The sequence below is a fragment of the Pleurodeles waltl genome, chromosome 5 (assembly GCF_031143425.1).
Source record: "Pleurodeles waltl isolate 20211129_DDA chromosome 5, aPleWal1.hap1.20221129, whole genome shotgun sequence".
Taxonomy (NCBI): Eukaryota; Metazoa; Chordata; class Amphibia; order Caudata; family Salamandridae; genus Pleurodeles; species Pleurodeles waltl.
In genome coordinates this window covers 156016379-156034073 of record NC_090444.1, presented here as the reverse complement: position 1 = coordinate 156034073, position 17695 = coordinate 156016379, and the positions used below count along the sequence as shown (strand labels likewise).

Genomic DNA, 17695 nt, shown 5'->3' with positions numbered 1-17695 from the left:
CTTCAGATATGGATGGCAGCAAAGCAAAGAACCTAGGGCTACATGTATCAATGTTTGGTTTTGCGACTCTCAGTTTGCGAGTCGCAAAACTGTATGTTGCATAGTGTAAATGACACTATTTGGGACTCGCAAGGGGGTCGCAAATGCCCACCTCATAACTATTCATGAGGTAGGTCGCAATTTGCGACCCCCTTGGGAATGGTGGCAGTCACAGGGATGGTGGCCTGCTGGAGACAGCAGACCTCCATGTCTGTGACTGCTTTTAAATAAAGCAGTTTTTTTTAAAATTGCAGCCTGCTTTCCTTAAAGGAAAACGAGATGCATTTAAAAAACAAAAAATGAAATGTTTTCGTTTCATTTTTTTAGAACAGGCAATGGTCTGCCGTGGCCTGCCCTGAAAAAATGTTTTTGCTGACGTTCCTAAAGGGGAAGGGGTCCCATGGGGACCCCATCCCATTTGCGAATGGGTTAGCACCAGTGTGACACTGGTGCTAATTATGATTGTTTTGCAACCGCATTCGCGGTAAAAAAACAATCACACATGGGACTGCGAGTCGTAATTTGGAAAGGAACACCCCTTCCTAATTGCGACTGGCAATCCCTTTTTGCGATTTGGTAAGCAGTTTACCGAATCGCAAAAATGGTTTGGTACATGTCAAAGTGCATTTTGCACGTCGCAAATGGCCCGATTTGCCGTTTGCGACGTGCAAAAGGCTACATACATGTGGCCCCTAATTATCAAATTTTTCTAGGTATATTAATCACCATCAAAAAGAAAACATTTACGGGTAAGAACAGAGCTGAAACCTTCCCAAGATCAAAATGTTGGTTCCGTAAAAAGGATAAAACCAACAGTAGATCCCAAGAAGGAAAAAACAATCTTGTCTTCTTTGTTCCTAACATATTAGGGACCTGATTTAGAGTGTGGCGGACAGGTTACTCCATCACAAACTTGAAGAATATCCTGTCGGTTACAAGTGTATTGCATCCTATGCCATGAGTTAAAAGGTGCACAGGATGTCCGTCACATGTGTGACAGAGTACCAGTCTGCAAAACTCAAAATCATGCCCGAAATCTCTTACAAAACCTAGAGATCAGGTTTTCAACAAAAGCAAAATCCACCCATGAAATTCTAAATGTCTTTTTTGAAGATCACTGAAGTTTTATGGTGGCCACCGAATGGTTCTAGTCAAAACTATCCTGTAGGAACTACAACATATTTTGCCAAAGGGAAACATTCTTTTCCATACACCATCTGTTAAAAGAAGCCCAGTGATAGCCATAAGAACTCCTCATGGCATCTTGCTAGAAGACTGATAGATAGGGAACCTGGAAGAGACAGACTCTCCTAACCGTCGAGAAAAACTGCGGTAACTGGGTGTTGAATCCGTCAAAAAATGGTCTATAGTTTGTAACCCCCATACTTGAGACAAATCTCCCGAAAAAAAAAGAGAACCGAGGACAAAATCCTAAGAGGAGGGGAAAACCTGATTCAGATGATCTGGTAAGACATTGTGAGTTCCCTGTCAATGCACTGCCTTGAGACATATTTTATTTTATACCCATGAGCAAATCTTGTGCGTTAACTGGTATAAATTTGAGGTCCTTTGCCAGGCTTCTGGTTCAAATAACCGTTTGTCACCACTTTGTCTGTTTGGACTATCAGCCCACTTCCCTGATCTGATCTGAGAACAGCTGGAAAGCTTTCCACACAGACATTAGTTCTTCCCAGTTGGAGGGCTGAAGTTTTTCTTGATGGGAGAATAGCCCCTAGTCTGCAATATCCCCAATACTGTCTCCTAGCCCATACTGCTGGCAACCTTTGTAAGGTTTATCAGATCTGGGAAGGAGAGAAAGAGAATACCAAGTGCCAGGTGTACAGGATTTGTTCTGGTCGCAAATGGTCAGATTTGCAGAATCGGGCCATTTGCGACCAAAAAAAGCATTTTGGAATGGATTGTGATTTGGTAGCCTATTAGTGAATCCCAAATAGGATTCAGTATTAGGACGGGACTCCCTAAACATGCCCCTTACTAATACCGAATTGCACTGGTATGTGTGAATGTTTTGCGACCAAAATACGGTAGCAAAACATTTGCATTTTACCACCTACGTCAAGCAGGTGGTAACCCATTCGCAAATGTTAAGGGTCCCCAAGGGACCCTTTCTGCCTTTGAGAATGGATAAAAACTTTTCATTTTTCTTTTTGAAATGCATGCCATTTTCCTTTAAGGAAAACGGGCTGCATTAAAAAAAAAAAAAAATGGAAAAGCAATCACAGAGATGGTGGTCTGCTGACCCCAGCAGGCCACCCTACCTGTGATTTTTGCCATTCCCAATGGGTCCCAAACCGAGACCTTTCTCATGAATATTAATGCAGTAGGTCCGTTTGCGACCCACTGGGAATCGCAAATAGTGTTAACACTCTTCAGTACATATCTGTTTGCGATTACCAAATGGGGACTCACAAACATTCTCTATTTGGTAATCACAACCACTAACTTCTGTACATCTGGACCCACGTCCCCAGTTCAGGAATAGAGAAAATGAACCACTAGGTCAATTGATCTCAAAGGTTCTGAATCAGTGGGATGAGAGTCTCATAATCCTGTGAACCTGCAGGTCACTTTTGTAGAATGTAAAATACCTCTTTGTTCAAGTGAATCCTTGTCCAAGGTAGGATAAACAGCTTGGCTATCTACAAGAAATCGCAAAAAGAAAGGTAGCAATGTGAATCACCAATTACCTTTCAGGAAAATGAGAAAATTGGAAAATTCTAAGTTTCTCTAGTTATCATACCCCCTTGGACCAGAAGCCATTATCTCAATGATGCCTTCTCACACTCCTTTGAAATCAACTGGGCAAACGTTTTTCCTATATTTATATTCAGGCTATTGGAAGAAAGGACTTCCCCAAATTAGCTCTGAACCAAGCTCCAATGTACTCCAGACTCTGAGTGGGAGACCAATGAGACTTGTAAACTTTCAAACACCATCTATGCATCTTTCTTCACCTGAGCATAATGAGAATGAACCAGAAGATTGTTCAGATATGGATGCACTCTGATGCTCTGACAATGCATAGCAGAAATATTCGGCACCAAGACTTCTGGGCAAGTGAAGATGGCAATGAGCAGCTACCCACACTCTGAAATCATTGCAGATGCTATTGCTGATCTCATTGTCAAACTCAAACCAACGTAGGTCTTTTTCAAAGTCCCCCCCACACTCTTTCATACCTGCTGGGCCAGAGATGACAATGTACTCTGTTAAAAATGAAGGCAGACCTACCAGGTTAGCTAGGAGAAGATCTATTGCCAGGGAGTTGGGATTCTCCTTTTGTTAGAGTGTACATTAACCCATGTATCTTGGCACTGAAACTGTGCCCAAGTCCTTCCACAGTCATTTAAAAGTTATTGAATAGCTACTATGACAGAAACCTTGGGAATAGTAGGCCTCTGCAACTGGCAAAGCTATTCTCTGCTGGTACAGGGCTGTTCCCTTCAGCTAGTAACCCGGATGAGAGGTTTAGAAACCAAAGAACTTAATTCTTCCTTCTGCATATACGTCCCCCTAGGTACACAACAGCCATCAGCAGGAAGTCCATTTCCTCTTTATCATAATCAGGATATGCCCAGGAGGAAACAGAAGAGTGAGAGGAGACTAAAAACTTCAATCTCTTGGGTGCTTCAGAAGACTGGGCCAATTCCCCCTGCTCTGCTTGTTTTAGGCTTCAACATTGATCTCAACATCTCCTGGAGCTTCGTTTCATTTATAAGAGATGTCTATAAACTCTAATTGGAGCTTCTCCTAACTTCATGAAGGGAATACTCTTTAGGAGAAGAGGGAGTGGAATGGTTCTTTTTCTAGGAATGCTTGCCTGTCTTGAGTTAAGGCAGGACCTGCTTAGCAGGATGGCATGAAAGATTAATCTGCATTAAGCAGGATCCCAGGTGTCCTTAGAATAGAAGGAGAAATCCTAGCTTAGCCAGTTCTCTTTTTCCTACAGATGGGAAAAATTAACGCCATTTTTGATAAAAAAACAACAAAAGTTAATTACTTATACATCATTATATCAAACTGGAGTATTGATGACTCTGGAATGTCCAATAAACAAAACTCTTTTAACAGGCACATGTGTCTGATGCCTAAAAGTGAATACAAGTATTCCCCTTGTTCATCCTCATACGCTTAATACCTGCTTCTTTTCTTTTTTACCAGTAATCCCTTTAGAGTTCCCTGAAGTGGGCCATCACACCTCTCAAGATTAAAAATAAAAGGAATCTCTGTGGTGGTGAGAAAAACAACCACCCTTAAGGCAAAGAATGCTGCTTTAGTCAGCATCAGCAACGGGACAGTAAAAGGAAACGGCTCAGCCACGTTTGGGCTCCAAGTTACCTGACCCAACTTAAAAGGCATCAAGCTAAAGAATCAGCATTATCACAAAATCTCTATGAGGATGTTATGAGGGAAAAGAACATCAGGATCAGCTCAGTTCCTCGAATGGGACTGCTAAAGGGTAGAGATTGGGATAGAACTATTAAACTAACTGACAAAGGACAAGGAATGGATTTGAATGAAAAGCGTCTGGAATGGAAAAGCAACTAACTCTCTTCTGCAAGGTGTAGTCTGGATATACTAAAATCCATAAAGCATTTTCTCACGCCGTCATTGGTGAGGAAATTGTACGTTCACAGTACAACCAATAGAATCTAAATTCTAAATCTAAAATATAAATAGATAATCTTTCACACGTCGATGATTGGCTCCTTTTCTTCTGTTCCTGTCACAAGTTTCGTCAAGTAACTTTTGTTGCCCACCATTGCTGAAGTCAGTAATCACATTGTCAGCTCCTGAGAACCTTTGCTTCTCATGCATGAAATCCACAAAGTATCAACTCCTAGTGCAGGACATTTCAACAAGCAGTTTTCATGAGAAAGTTTAAGACATTGACAAATCTCTTAGCTCAGTGTGAACAATGAACCACCATAATTATCTGCTTTCACAAACATTTATGAGTATTTATTTTATACCATGCAACTCAACATGAGGCTTTGTCGACTAGATCCAAACCTCAAAATTAATCAATGCATAATATTATTTAAGCAAATACATAACATTTACTTATTATACTTGATCCATTAATACACTTTATTCTACATGTGCACATCATTTAAACTATATGTGCGCATTCTTTATTAATTGCTGTACGCGTAATAGTGGCAACTCAAGTGGGCACATTCTCCAAGACACACAATTTAATCTATATTTAGCCTACTTTATGTAAATTCTTAACTGTTAATCAATGCAAATGTATTAGTAATTAATTCAGCTTTCACACATGCGAGACAAATGCGCAAGTGCATCCACTCACAGGCTCAACCCTCAAAAGAGGAAGAAAAGCCCATATACGCTAACAAATTAGAAGCAAATGTGAGTGACAGTGAGGCCAACTAGTGGTAAGCAATGGGCAGGCTCTAACCCCATTGTAAGTTGACAATTTATCTCCCAAGCCCTAAAAAAGTGAAATGCACACATTTGCCTTACTCATGTATACAAGCTAACAATAATAATAATAATAATAATAATCATATAATAATAACAATAACAAACATTTATAGAGTGCAGAGTTCACCTTGCAGGCATCTTGGCACAAACCCTGAATGAAAAACCTTCCTACTTTTGCATCAGTTATATCTTTTTCATCTTAGATCAGCTCCCTTAGTTAACTGAGTAAATGTAGGGGGCCAGGTAAATACCTTAAAATCTATGACTTGCATAAATGTCCAAGGCATACTACATGGACTGATAAATCCTAAAACAAGAGGAAATGTATTAAAGTATAGGCAGACATCTGCAATGTGTAGAGTTGCTCATTTTATTTTTGTGAATGAGTATAAAACTGAGCAGAAAGAACCAGTGTTTATCAAGCGTGCCAGTGGGCAGAAAACTAAGAGGCTACGGTGTGGACCCACAAAGCTAATGAAGCAGAAAGAGATCTATCAGCAGGAAACAGCAAATGATCATTTCAGGACAGTACATTATCTTGGAGAAATAGCGGATCTAAATTATTGTGACTAGCTCACTTTGTTGAATAGGAGCCCATTATCCACAGTTTCACTGACGGAGAAGAAGGCGTATGACAAAGCAAGAGTCGGCACTGCCTGCTGAATGAACCAATATTTGTGCAGGCTGAAATTGATAACAGCTGTTTCAGAAACTGCCCTGTAACACCTCAACTCCACGCATTCTGAAGTACCCGTACACAACCAGAGCAGCATCACCATAGCTACCAAATAATATGGCTGCTTCCGGGCCTATTGTGCCCATAGAGAGCCAGGCAACAAGCAGATCTGCCTATCTAAGGAGACCATCTCTGATTAACCAATGAACAGATCCACCTACCTTAGGAGACCATCCCTGATTTAACCAATGAGCAGATCTGCATATCTAAGGAGACCATCCCTGATTAACCAGTAAGCAGATCCTCCTATCTTAGGAGTCCATCCCTGATTAACCGACTAGCAGATCCGCCTATCTTAGGAGACAATCCCTGATTAACCAGCAAGCAGATCTGCCTTTCTTAGGAGACCATCCCGGATTAACCAATTACAGAAAAAAAAATGCAGAGCAAGGGAGATCTCCTGGTACTTCCAATACAATATCTTATCAAATTTGTCAAGGGTTGTTGTGCACAAACGTTTCACTCTTCCAACACATAATATCTACAAAAATATATTTCAGTGAGCATGGAACTGTCCCTGATATGATGAAGCTGCAATCAAACTTTTGGGATTCACCTGAGTTGGAATTTCCTACAAATAACTACAGCAATGTTAGAAAACTCTGGGGTTTCCCCAAACGATGGAAGTATGCAAATGAGTACTACTTACCAAGATCCCCCTGTTGAATGTCAGTGCGAGTGGCTCCTGCAACAATAAACTGAGGATTGGGACAGATTTCCTGGAAATGAAATGGAGGAAAAAGCATATTTAATGATTGACGAGGAGGTGTGTGTTCGGTTGATAAACATTTTATTTTATTTTTCTGTGCGATTCTACACCAGGAGATACAAAACAGTTAATCTGTCTGGCCATATTCTGAACTGGTGACCCCCTTGCTCAAGGAAAACTTTCATGCAATTTATATGTTTTATATGTTATATAAAATTATGTTTTATAGAATTATATGTTTTATTTGTAACTCGCAGTACACTGCTTTGAGCAACAGTTTTTAGTGAAACTTTTTAATTTGTCTAGAGAAGGGTCTGCATACCTCACCTTTCCAAAACTACTCATGAAACATTCAGGCATAGTAAAAAATGTTTTCCTCAGAAAAAAACGCTTAAAATTAACCCCCCCTTCTCCAAAAAAGCCAAAGTGCAGTGAGTAAACAATTTCATCCTTCAGTCTTGAGCTGCCTCTTTCCACCCCCTCTGTGGGTGTTTTCAGCCACTGTGACCAGTGGCATAGCAGGTGTGTCCTGGGCCCTAGTACAAGGAACAAAATGGGCCCTCTGGCTGGTGTTTGGATTGTAAAATGTAGCAAGAGTCAGGATTAGGTGGGCCCCTCACGCCTCTATGCCTCAGCGTCACTGCACCTGCTGCATCATTGTAAGTTACCACCCCCACCCTCCCCCTGACCTAAACAAGCTCTGTTAGATGAAGGGCATCTGGGTGCTTGTGAAATGTGCATGAGGGGGCAGTGCCTAAATGAACTTGTCATAACTCACTTCTGAAAAGAAAGCAGGATGAAAACCCCAGTCTGGCATTAAAGCTTGTATTTAATCACACATCACAGCTTTTTATATTTTGTATTTATTTATTTACACTGTTGCTTCACTGAGCAGTATTAGAGTGCTGTAGAGCAAAAATAGAAATGCATGTGAGATAATATGCTTACAAAGAACTTAAAGCAAATTCGGTATGAAAAAAACTAAGGGGTTGAAGGTTAAGGTATAGACCTGGTGGCATGGAGAAGGCAGTGGTAAATAGCTGATACTGGAGTCTGCCACAGAAAAGCCCTTAACAAGGAGGAAATAGTTCTCTGTTGATTTGGTGGACATGTTGGAGGGGTCGAACAGTCTGGTATCCCTTTAAAGTAGGGGGTAGATTTAAGAGCACCTAGCACCTCCTTGCGCTACATTAGCGTCATTTGAGAGCAGGCGTTAAACGGAGGCACACCATTGTTTACAATGGGCCTCAATGGACTTTGCAGGATTAGCATCAAAAATGTTGATGCTAATCCTGCAAAGCTCTGAACTAGCATCCAAAATGTTGACACTAGTTCCCTAACTACCACCATGGTGTGCCGTATCTTAGATACGGCACACACATGGTGGCGTTCTTGGGCACTAAGGGGCACAAGGTGCAGCACCACTTTCCTTAAATCAGGCCCTAGGTCTCTTGTGAATAAGAAAGTCTTGAGGTTTTTTTTCTAAAGGAGGGGATGTCTGGAGCCATTCTCGATTGGCGTGGGAGGGAGTTCCGATTGTATGAGTGTAACCAGAAAATGATTGTCTTTCAACTTGAGATATTCTGAATTTTGGTGGCTCTAGCGAAAGGAATTCTTTGCTGCAGGAGTTTTTCGAAGGGCCTGAGATTTTCAGCAGTTCAGTAAGGTAGTTGGGAATGCTAGTGTGTAAGGCTTTGAAGGTAATGCAACAGAGCTAGACTTTGATTCAGGCCTTTGTTGGAGATTGTTCAATATAGGAACAATGTGATAATTTTTTTGTGCCTGAGTAGTTGAGCTGTGGAGTTCAGGATCTGCTTTAAGTGGAAGCCTGGCATTAGATGGAAGGCCTGGGAGTAAGGCATTCCCTGCATCTGGTCTTCAAAATAACTAGTGTTTGAGCCGCAATATTAAGCTGCCCGTTGGAGAGTAGCAGTTTTAGTCTTTTTAGTTGGTGCAGATGAAAGTTGCTTTCTGTGTTAACTTTGTTATTTGAATAATCATTAGCTATGAAGAATTTGTTGTATCCCAGCAACAGGATACCATGGTTGCTGCATTCTAGAGTGTGGAGACAGTAGTCAGAAGGCAACCAGTTGCTGTGGAGGCTGGACATGAGGAGGGGTTGTTCCATATATCTGAATAAACTGCGAATCTCAAGTTGCTGCCTCCTGTCTTAAGAAAATGGCGACGAGGATGGGATGGACTATCAAAGAAGATTCTGTGTGAAGAGGAGAGGAAGGAATGAAACTAAAGGGGGAGGACGACCCCTCACTCATGCATGCTGATTTGGAAAGATATAGATCTGTTCGAGGAAGCTGTTCACATTTTGAACTTTAGTGAGTGAATTCCGCAAAAGATGATTTACACTAATGTGTGAAGAGGGCGTGATCGGTTGCTGTTGGGTTTCGCGTTCATCAACTTAGCATTATCTAACTGCTGGGTCAGTGAGCGTTCATGATGTGCCTCGTGCGTGCCTTGTGCACGTTTTCAATGTCAGCAAGCCTTTAAATTGAAGAGTTAGAACGCGTGGATGTGCGCGTCTGAAACTTGCCATTGTTCCAGCACAGTGTGTATTCGTTCCAGTTCACGTTTTCCTTCTTGAAAGTAATCAGCAGCGCGAGGTTCAGCAAGCAGCACCACCTGACAGCGGAAAGCGTTATGATAACATGCGTCATGACGCGACATGCGTGGTGATAGAGTGCATCACCTAGTTACGAGTTGATGAACGTCAGTGTACTGTTGCCATAGCGATAATCTACGAAGCTAGACCTCTAATAAACCAGGAAGCAAAATGTATCGAGAAAACAGAGTTACACTCAGCGTGATCACATCGGAGGAAGCAAAACATATGGAGAAAACAGCGTTACGCTCAGTGTGATCTCATCAGTAGACTACTGTTGAGTCCCTAGGAGATCCTATTACGAACAATAAGCGGTGAGCAAGCAGGAAATTGTCGCGACAATGGTGACAACGTTTGTTATGTTAATTTGTTATTTAATAACTTCTGGTCAACTGGGACAATGTTTTTATTTATTCTGGTTATTTTAGATATAATAAAGACACTGACTAACCATTATAGTTACCAAAGAAGAGTTAACAAGGTGTGCATGTCTGTGGTTAGGTGTTATAGTTGTGTCTGGTAAGACAGACACCAGATAGTGTAAAATTGTTATGCTTCATCTGTAATGGCACCTCCAACGTCTTTACAAAACCCAGGATTGGAGAGAATCCTTTGAAACCTATCTTGAGGCAATTGGTGGGGAAGTATTTCCTTCCTTCAACAAGGAAATTAGCATTGCTGAAGCATAATTTAGGCATAGAAGGAAGGAAGGTGTTAAAGATTTTACCTAAACAGTCGCGAACAGTGACAACAAACTGTGAAGGGGATGGCGAAGTCATTTCAGACACAGAAGAAGTTGTAAGTGATGAATATTTACATGCCATGAAAGCCTTGGGGGAAAATTATGGCAAAAAGTTAAGTGTAGGTGTTGAACTGCACACATTTGTTTCTAGGTCACAACAACCAGGGGAAAGTGTGGAGCAATGCGTTGCAGTTTTAAGAAGACTGGCTGCAACATGCAAATTTAAAGATATGCATGAAGAAATTTATAAGGGATCAGTTCATAAACAGGACCAGCAGTGTAAAAATACAAGAGAACTTCCTAGAATTTAAAGAACCCTCTTTGCAGTAAGCAATAGATATAGCGAGACGCATGGAAAACACATCACAATATGTGAAAGAACTTAATAGTGAAAATAATCATAATGAAGAAACCAAGGTAAATGTGGTACAGAGAGCAAAAAAGGGCCAGTACCAGTGGCTGAATCAATCATGAGTAAAGAAAGAAAGGCGTATTATAGATCAGAGAGTATTAGGCATACTGCGGATGCAGACACATGTCCTGCTTTAAAAGCAAAGTGTTTTAGCTGTGAAAACGTTGGTCATTTTTCACGTGTTTGCGGATCAAACGGTCAGACCAAAGGGAAGAGAGCAGTAAATGTTGTATGTGATGACCAAGAGAAATACACAGATGATGAAGTGGAAGAGAATACAATATAGTTGTTTGTTGTACAACAGGATGTGATATGTGAAATACAAGAGAGGTATCATTCTCCCAAATGCGTCATAAGAATAAATTAGCAAAATGTTGTGGTGTGGGCAGACTCGTATTCGCCTTATACAATAATGGACAAGGCAACATGGCAGAAGTTGGGTGAATGCAAGTTAGAGATTCCTGACATAGAATCAGAAGGGTATTGTGGAGTGAAATTACCCTTATTGGGATATATCAGAAGCAAAATTGAGTGCAAGAACAGAAACACTATGGGTAAAATGTATATATTGGACTGTTGGGATGGAAGGACCAAAAAGAGTTAGGCATCATTGTGAAATCCGATTCATCCTGAACAAGTATTGCTCACAGAGGAAGCAAGTAAGTGTCAGTGGTGCATGAAATACCCAAAAATATTCAGTGAGAGTTCAGGATGTTTGGAGAATTTAGAACACCATATAGTGCTCAGAGCTAACAGCATTCCCAAAGTTCACAAAGTGAGAAATGTTCTTCTTGCCTTGAGGGGTCCGCTGAAGGAAGAATTGTGTAGATTATGTGAGGCTGGGGTGATAGAACCGATAGAATCATCAGAATGGTTGAGTCCAATAGTTTTAGAGTGGAGGGCTAATGGCCAAATACACATGTGTGTTGACTTAAGAGACCTCAATCAACAGATTTGGGTGGATCACCACCCTTTGCCCCACATAAATGAGATGATTGCCTGTGTAAGCAGTGCTTAATTTGTGCTTGTTGTTTCCGGTGCTGAGCACCAGCACTTTTCTTTGAGTGCTGGGGCTTATTCTTCAGCCTCAAGCATTTGCTGCAAGCAAAAGATACCTATGGGAAAGACGGAGGAATGGAAAAACAAAAAAGCGTCACAAAGGGAGAAAGTAGAAACCTGTCAGAGTGAGCTGAAGGGGCAGCGAGTGGCTGTAAATGGATTGAAGAGGCCTGAGATGGCTTCAGGATTACGCCGCCTCAGTATTTCGTGTTCGCACATTTAAATACAGCAGCTGTGTGTTTAAGAGGAGGGCTTTGGGCCCCGGCACCTTTTTAAGTACAAATTAAACACTGTGTGTAAGAGTTGCAAATTATTTCTCATCAATGAACTTGTCAAGTGCATATCACCAAGTTAAGATACTCCAAGAGTCAAGACACCTTATGTCATTTATAACACCTTAGGGAGCCTTCCGGTTCATATGCATACCATTCGTGTTAGTGTCAGCTTTAGCAGTCTTCCAGAGGCTCATGAATAAGGTATTAAAGGTTATTTAAAGTGTATTGGTTTTCCAAGATGACATTTTGGTGTGGGCTGCTGACAGAGAAAAACATGATGAAGTGTTGAATAGTGTTTTGGAAAGGGATTAAAAATAGGTATGGACAAATATAAATTTGGTGAGACACAGGTAGAATATTTGAGACATACCTTGTCAGGGGAGGGTGTCAAGCTGAAAATAAAACAGTTGGAAGCCATTGAACATGCACCTGCTCCCATAAACAAAGAGCAACTTTGTTCTTTCCTCGGCTTAGACGAGTATTATTTTAAGTTTGTAAGAAATGTTTTTGACAAGGCGTTTGTGTTACGAGGTTTGATGAAGAAAGGTACATTGTTTGAATGGATGTGGGATTGCCAAAAAGTGCAAAAAAAAAATAAAAAACGAGATTGTGTCAGCAGTATCTTTGAAACCATATGACCCACAAAATGAAACAATGGTAGTGGTTTATGCTAGTGCTTATGGGCTTGGGGCTGCATTAATGGAAAGGATAAAAGATCAAGAAATGATTATAGAATTTGCATCACATACATTAAAAGTGGCGGAAAACACATTTTCTGTGATAGAGAAGGAAGTGTTAGCGTGCTGGTGGGGCGTTAGCTATTCTAAAACATATGTATGGAGAACCACCTTTCAGGTGAGAACGGACCACAAGCCGTTAGTAGATATATTTTCAACAAAGGGGACAGGGAAATCTACAATGAGAATAGCTATGTGGTTGTATTGCCTGCAAGAATATGATTTTATCTTAAAATATGTTGCAGGTATAAAAAATGTGAATGTGTATTGTTTGTCGTGTTTACCTTTGCGTGACACCAAGGAAGATGAAGGAAATGATAACGATGAGCAGTGGTTGGTCGCTAGTGTGGATGAAGTGTGTGGAGGAAGTATAACTGAGGAGGAGTGGAAGAGAGCCACTGATGCAGATGACAAATTTGACCTGATAAAGAGTTGTCTTACTGACAAGGTTAGTCAAGATCATATGATCAAAGAAACCTTAAGTGACTACAAGATTGTGTGGGAGGAGTTGTCATGCGTTGAAGGAGTAGTAAGGAGAAATTACAAATTGGTTGTGCCTGTCACGCTGAGAAAAAGATTAATGGAATTGCTACATGCAGGTATGACAGGAAGGAAAAGAAAGTGCTTGCATGGATTTCTGGTGGCTTGGAATGGTTAGGAAAATTGAAGGATTTGTGCGTCATTGTCTGTCTTGTATGTGCAGTGACAAGACTCATAGGGTGGAAGAATCGCCATTATGTCTACTAAGTTGCCAGAGAAGCCTTGGCAAAGGTTAACAATAGATGTGTGAGGCCCATTCGGCTACAGAGGAATAGAGGGGTATATGCTGTTGTGCTAGTGGATTATTACTCAAAGTGTCCAGAGGTAGCCTTTATGAGAGAAACAAAAGTTTCCAATATTATAACTTTTTGTGAGGAGATTTTCAGAAGGGAGGAATATCCAAAAGTGTTGCAACCGATAATGGGATGGAGTTTCAGAGATTTGTAAAAGAAAATGGAATAAAACTTCACAGGACAGCAGTATATAATCCCAGAGAGAATGGTCCTGTAGGGAGATTTAATAGGGTTCTAAGAATGTGTGCAATTGGCTTGCGAGGCTGGATTGGACTGTAAGAAAGCAGTCAAAGAAATGTTATGGAACCACTGTAACACACCCCATTCAGCAACTGGAGAAACACTGTTTGTCCTCCTTAAGCGAAGACAGGCTTGTTCAAAGGTTACCCTCGGGTGGATGAAGAGAACAGAGAGAGGAATGATGGAGAGGGGCGATGTGGAGCAGATAGTAGCAAAATACCAAGATAAAAATGTGGAACGGCACAACAGCAGAATGAAGAAAATGAGGCGCAAATTTAAGGAAGGTGACTGGGTGAGAGTATTTCACATGGGACAGCAGAAGGTCAGATTTTCGAAATGGTCTAAGCCCAAAGTGATTAAAAAAAATCAGGGGAAGTTGCGTATGGTTATATGATGGAAAAAAATTGAATATCAGAAAGGTGACATTGTGCAATGAATTGGAAAGTAAAATGTGGTTGAAGGAAAGAGGAAGAGAGAGATTAGACAGTGACGATGGAATAAAGAAAGATGGAACAAAAAGGGAAGAACAATTCGGTTCAATGAAGCGGATAAAGAAGAAACCAGTATGGCATGACGATTATATTTGTACGTAACTGTAGAGCTGTGTTCTGAAAAGAATGTGTAATACTGTGTTAGTAATAACGAAGGTTTCTTAAAACAAAATATTAATAATTTATAATATATATTGTCAATGTGGGAAAATGGAGATAAGTTGTATCCTAGCAACAGGATGCCACTGCTGCTGCATTCTAGAGTGTGGAGGCAGTAGTCAGAAGGCAACCAGTTGCTGTGGAGGCTGGACATGAGGAGGGGTTGTTAAATATTTCTTAATAAACTGTGAATCTCAAGTTGCCGCTTCTTGTCTTAAGAGAATTATTCACAATTAAGAATCTGTATTTAAAGCTATATGTCACAGAGGCTACAAATGTTATTTTTTTAAACAGAAGATTGTTTCCTACCCATTCCCTGCATGACTGCTTCCAAATGACCATTGTTTCGAAAAAATCATATGTCTGATCAATAAAAGTGGGGAAAGGAGCTAGCAGAGATTTTGGGGGCATTGAGCACATATATATTTGGGCCCCGTTTTGGGAGCAGTTAGTAGAAATTACATATGACTATGACTTTGTGGTCATCCACACATTGTCCTTGCACGTACTCGCTAGGCACGTATTACTCTTACTTTATGTAGCCATTTACTAGCCCATTCTCCCTCTCAACCTTCCAGAACCCGACCTATCGCCCAATCTGAAGACCTGATCCTAGCAAATCATAGACCTCATCAGCATTTTATCCATCATGTAACCGAGCAATATCTTTCTCTTGAACTTCAAACTCACTGGCAAGTGCTCCAGCATGCCCTTGTAAGAAGCACTACTCAACCTTTTCAACACCATGAACATAAACCTACTATTGAACCAATCTAGAGCAAAGTCAACATTGTCAATCTGGACTTCAGAACCATTTAGTCTTCCAAATGGCACTGTCATGGTAAGATCATGTCATCATCCTGCTCATCACCCCCTAACAACAGCCGTCCACCAATGTTTATCAATACCTTGGTAACCACCATTTTGCTCTTCCATAAACTTGTACAGGAAGGTTTTCAAGCAAGCCATCACACTGGCAATCCAAACTGACTCCAAAGCTGATGTCAACTCCTTTCTGCACGTAGTCAATTTAGGAGTGCCCTAAACAAAGGAGTCTGCATTATAGTGCACTCAAAAACTAATTGACAGCAATTGAGCTGTCAACATGCAGGGAAAGAACAGCACTAATCACTAATCTGATACTGAAATCTCTCTGCTTGTCATGCAGAAATGTAATCTTCAGGACCAAAGCCACTTTTATCAAGTCAAGCCTTATGATTTATCTTGAAACCCATCATTTCATCATCAAAGTCATCACTCATTGTATCTGTTTATCTGTTGGATTCCAGAAAACCCTCCTATTCCCCTCTCACCACCACGGGTTACCGCACTCAAATTTATCAAAGGAAAGTGAGGATTAGCAGCAGTTCAATATCATAAAGCAAGCTACTGCAGTTGTTCCCTTTCCCCTTCCTCTATGTAAAATTCTGAAGGGAACCACCTTAAAATTGTTTCTGCATGGAGACCTTGCTAACAATCCTCATATCCACAACCAATGGGAATTATGTTCTCCAATACATCATCATTAAACACCTCCCCACAGAGGCACTCACGCCACTGAACATAGTCATTGCACTTCTTGCACAAGGCATCTTTCCCAGTGGAATTAGGAATGGAAATGGCAGACCTCAACCCCAAACACCCTACCAGCAACCATACCACTCCATACCATTCTTTAAAGACACAACTAAGTAGGCAGTTGCTATATAATCTTAAGGACAAGTTACCATCAATTCCATCATGTAAAAGTACTAATCTGGGTTCAAATCACACTCTACTAAAGACATATCAGTGTCAAAGTTATCAAAAGTACTCTTCTCAAAGTACAATAGGACTCCTGATAGTGGCCGCTGATGCTGTTTGATCTCTTAGCCACCTTCAATACCACTGACCTGCAATGACAAAACGCTACATTAGTTCTCTAACTAACTCTAAAACTAACATCAACAAATCCATATAACTTAGCATAATATGTACAGAATAAGGTCACCCATGGATATCTATGCACTGAAGAATTTATAGTTACATAGCTCAGTGGTACACATTTTATTCACCAAAAGTGTTTGACAAAATTATTGAAATCACTTAGATCCAAACACAGATGTTTACAGCAGATGTGCTGGTCCACTAAGTCATCTGACTCTGCATCTAAAGACCTAACATGGGCAGAGGCACAGGATACCAAATAACTCATCCCAATGGCAGAAAAAGGGAAGGAAAAATTATTCATACGATCAAGAAAACAAAGAGAACAGACACAAATGAAGCAGGTGAATGCAGAAGAAATAAAATATATAATGATAGGACGAAAGGATGAAGTACAGGAAAAATGGATGATAGCACAGAGGAATTGAAGGATGAAGGAAAGGAAGACTAATACAAATGAAAGGATGGCACAGATTGAAAGGATTCAATTTGAACAAGAACGAAAGGAGAAAAGTTGAAGGGAAAGCAAATAATGAAAGAAAAAGCTGAAATAAATCATGAAAGGAGTAAAGAGAAAATGAAATGTAAAAGAAAAATGGGTGATTGAAAGAAAGGAGGAAATAATCAGAGATAAGAGAAAGGATGAAAAGCAGGAAGAAAGAAAGGATGAAAAATGGAGGAAAGAGAGGAAGATCATAGGAAAGTAAGTTAAAAAAATAAAGAAGAAGGAAAGGGTGGAAGAAAGAAGTAAAGCTGAAAGAGGAAAAGATGTAATGATGAAAGAAAAATCAAAGGATAGACAGAAGGATGCAAGAGAAGAAAGAATTAAGTAAAAGGAGAAGGAACTTGGGTAGACCAAATACAACGAAAGAGAAAAATCAAGAGAGAAAAAATGAAATGGGAGAAAACACGAAATAACATATTGAAAAAGAAAAGGGAAAAGGAAGAGAAATGAAAGAATATGTACAATGGAAACAAGGTATAGGAAGAGGGAAAGAAGGGTTACCGACATATCAAGAACTATACAAAAGAAACGCTAGAGTGGGAAGAAATGCAGAGGTGATGTTTGAAAAAGGGGGAAAGAGAAGGGAAACATGAGAAAATGGTGAGAAAAATGCAGACAGAATAGACAAAGAGTGTGAAGGGGATAGTGGCAAGAAAACCAAAGAATGAAACAAACCATAAAAAATGAAAAAGGAATAGGTAAATTGAAATTAAAAAGAAAGGACGGGATAGGAGGGAAAGAGGAAT

The 17695-nt window shown here is 40.4% G+C and overlaps 1 protein-coding gene across 1 annotated transcript in view; it reads right to left on the bottom strand.

Moving 5' to 3' along the window:
* Positions 1 to 17695, bottom strand: part of LOC138295495 (calpain-8-like) — a 175505-nt gene that overhangs the window by 131416 nt on the left and 26394 nt on the right. The window contains exon 2 of the mRNA XM_069233836.1: positions 6894 to 6963. Within this exon, the coding sequence (XP_069089937.1) occupies positions 6894 to 6963 (70 nt within the window). The remainder of the gene's footprint in view (positions 1 to 6893; positions 6964 to 17695) is intronic.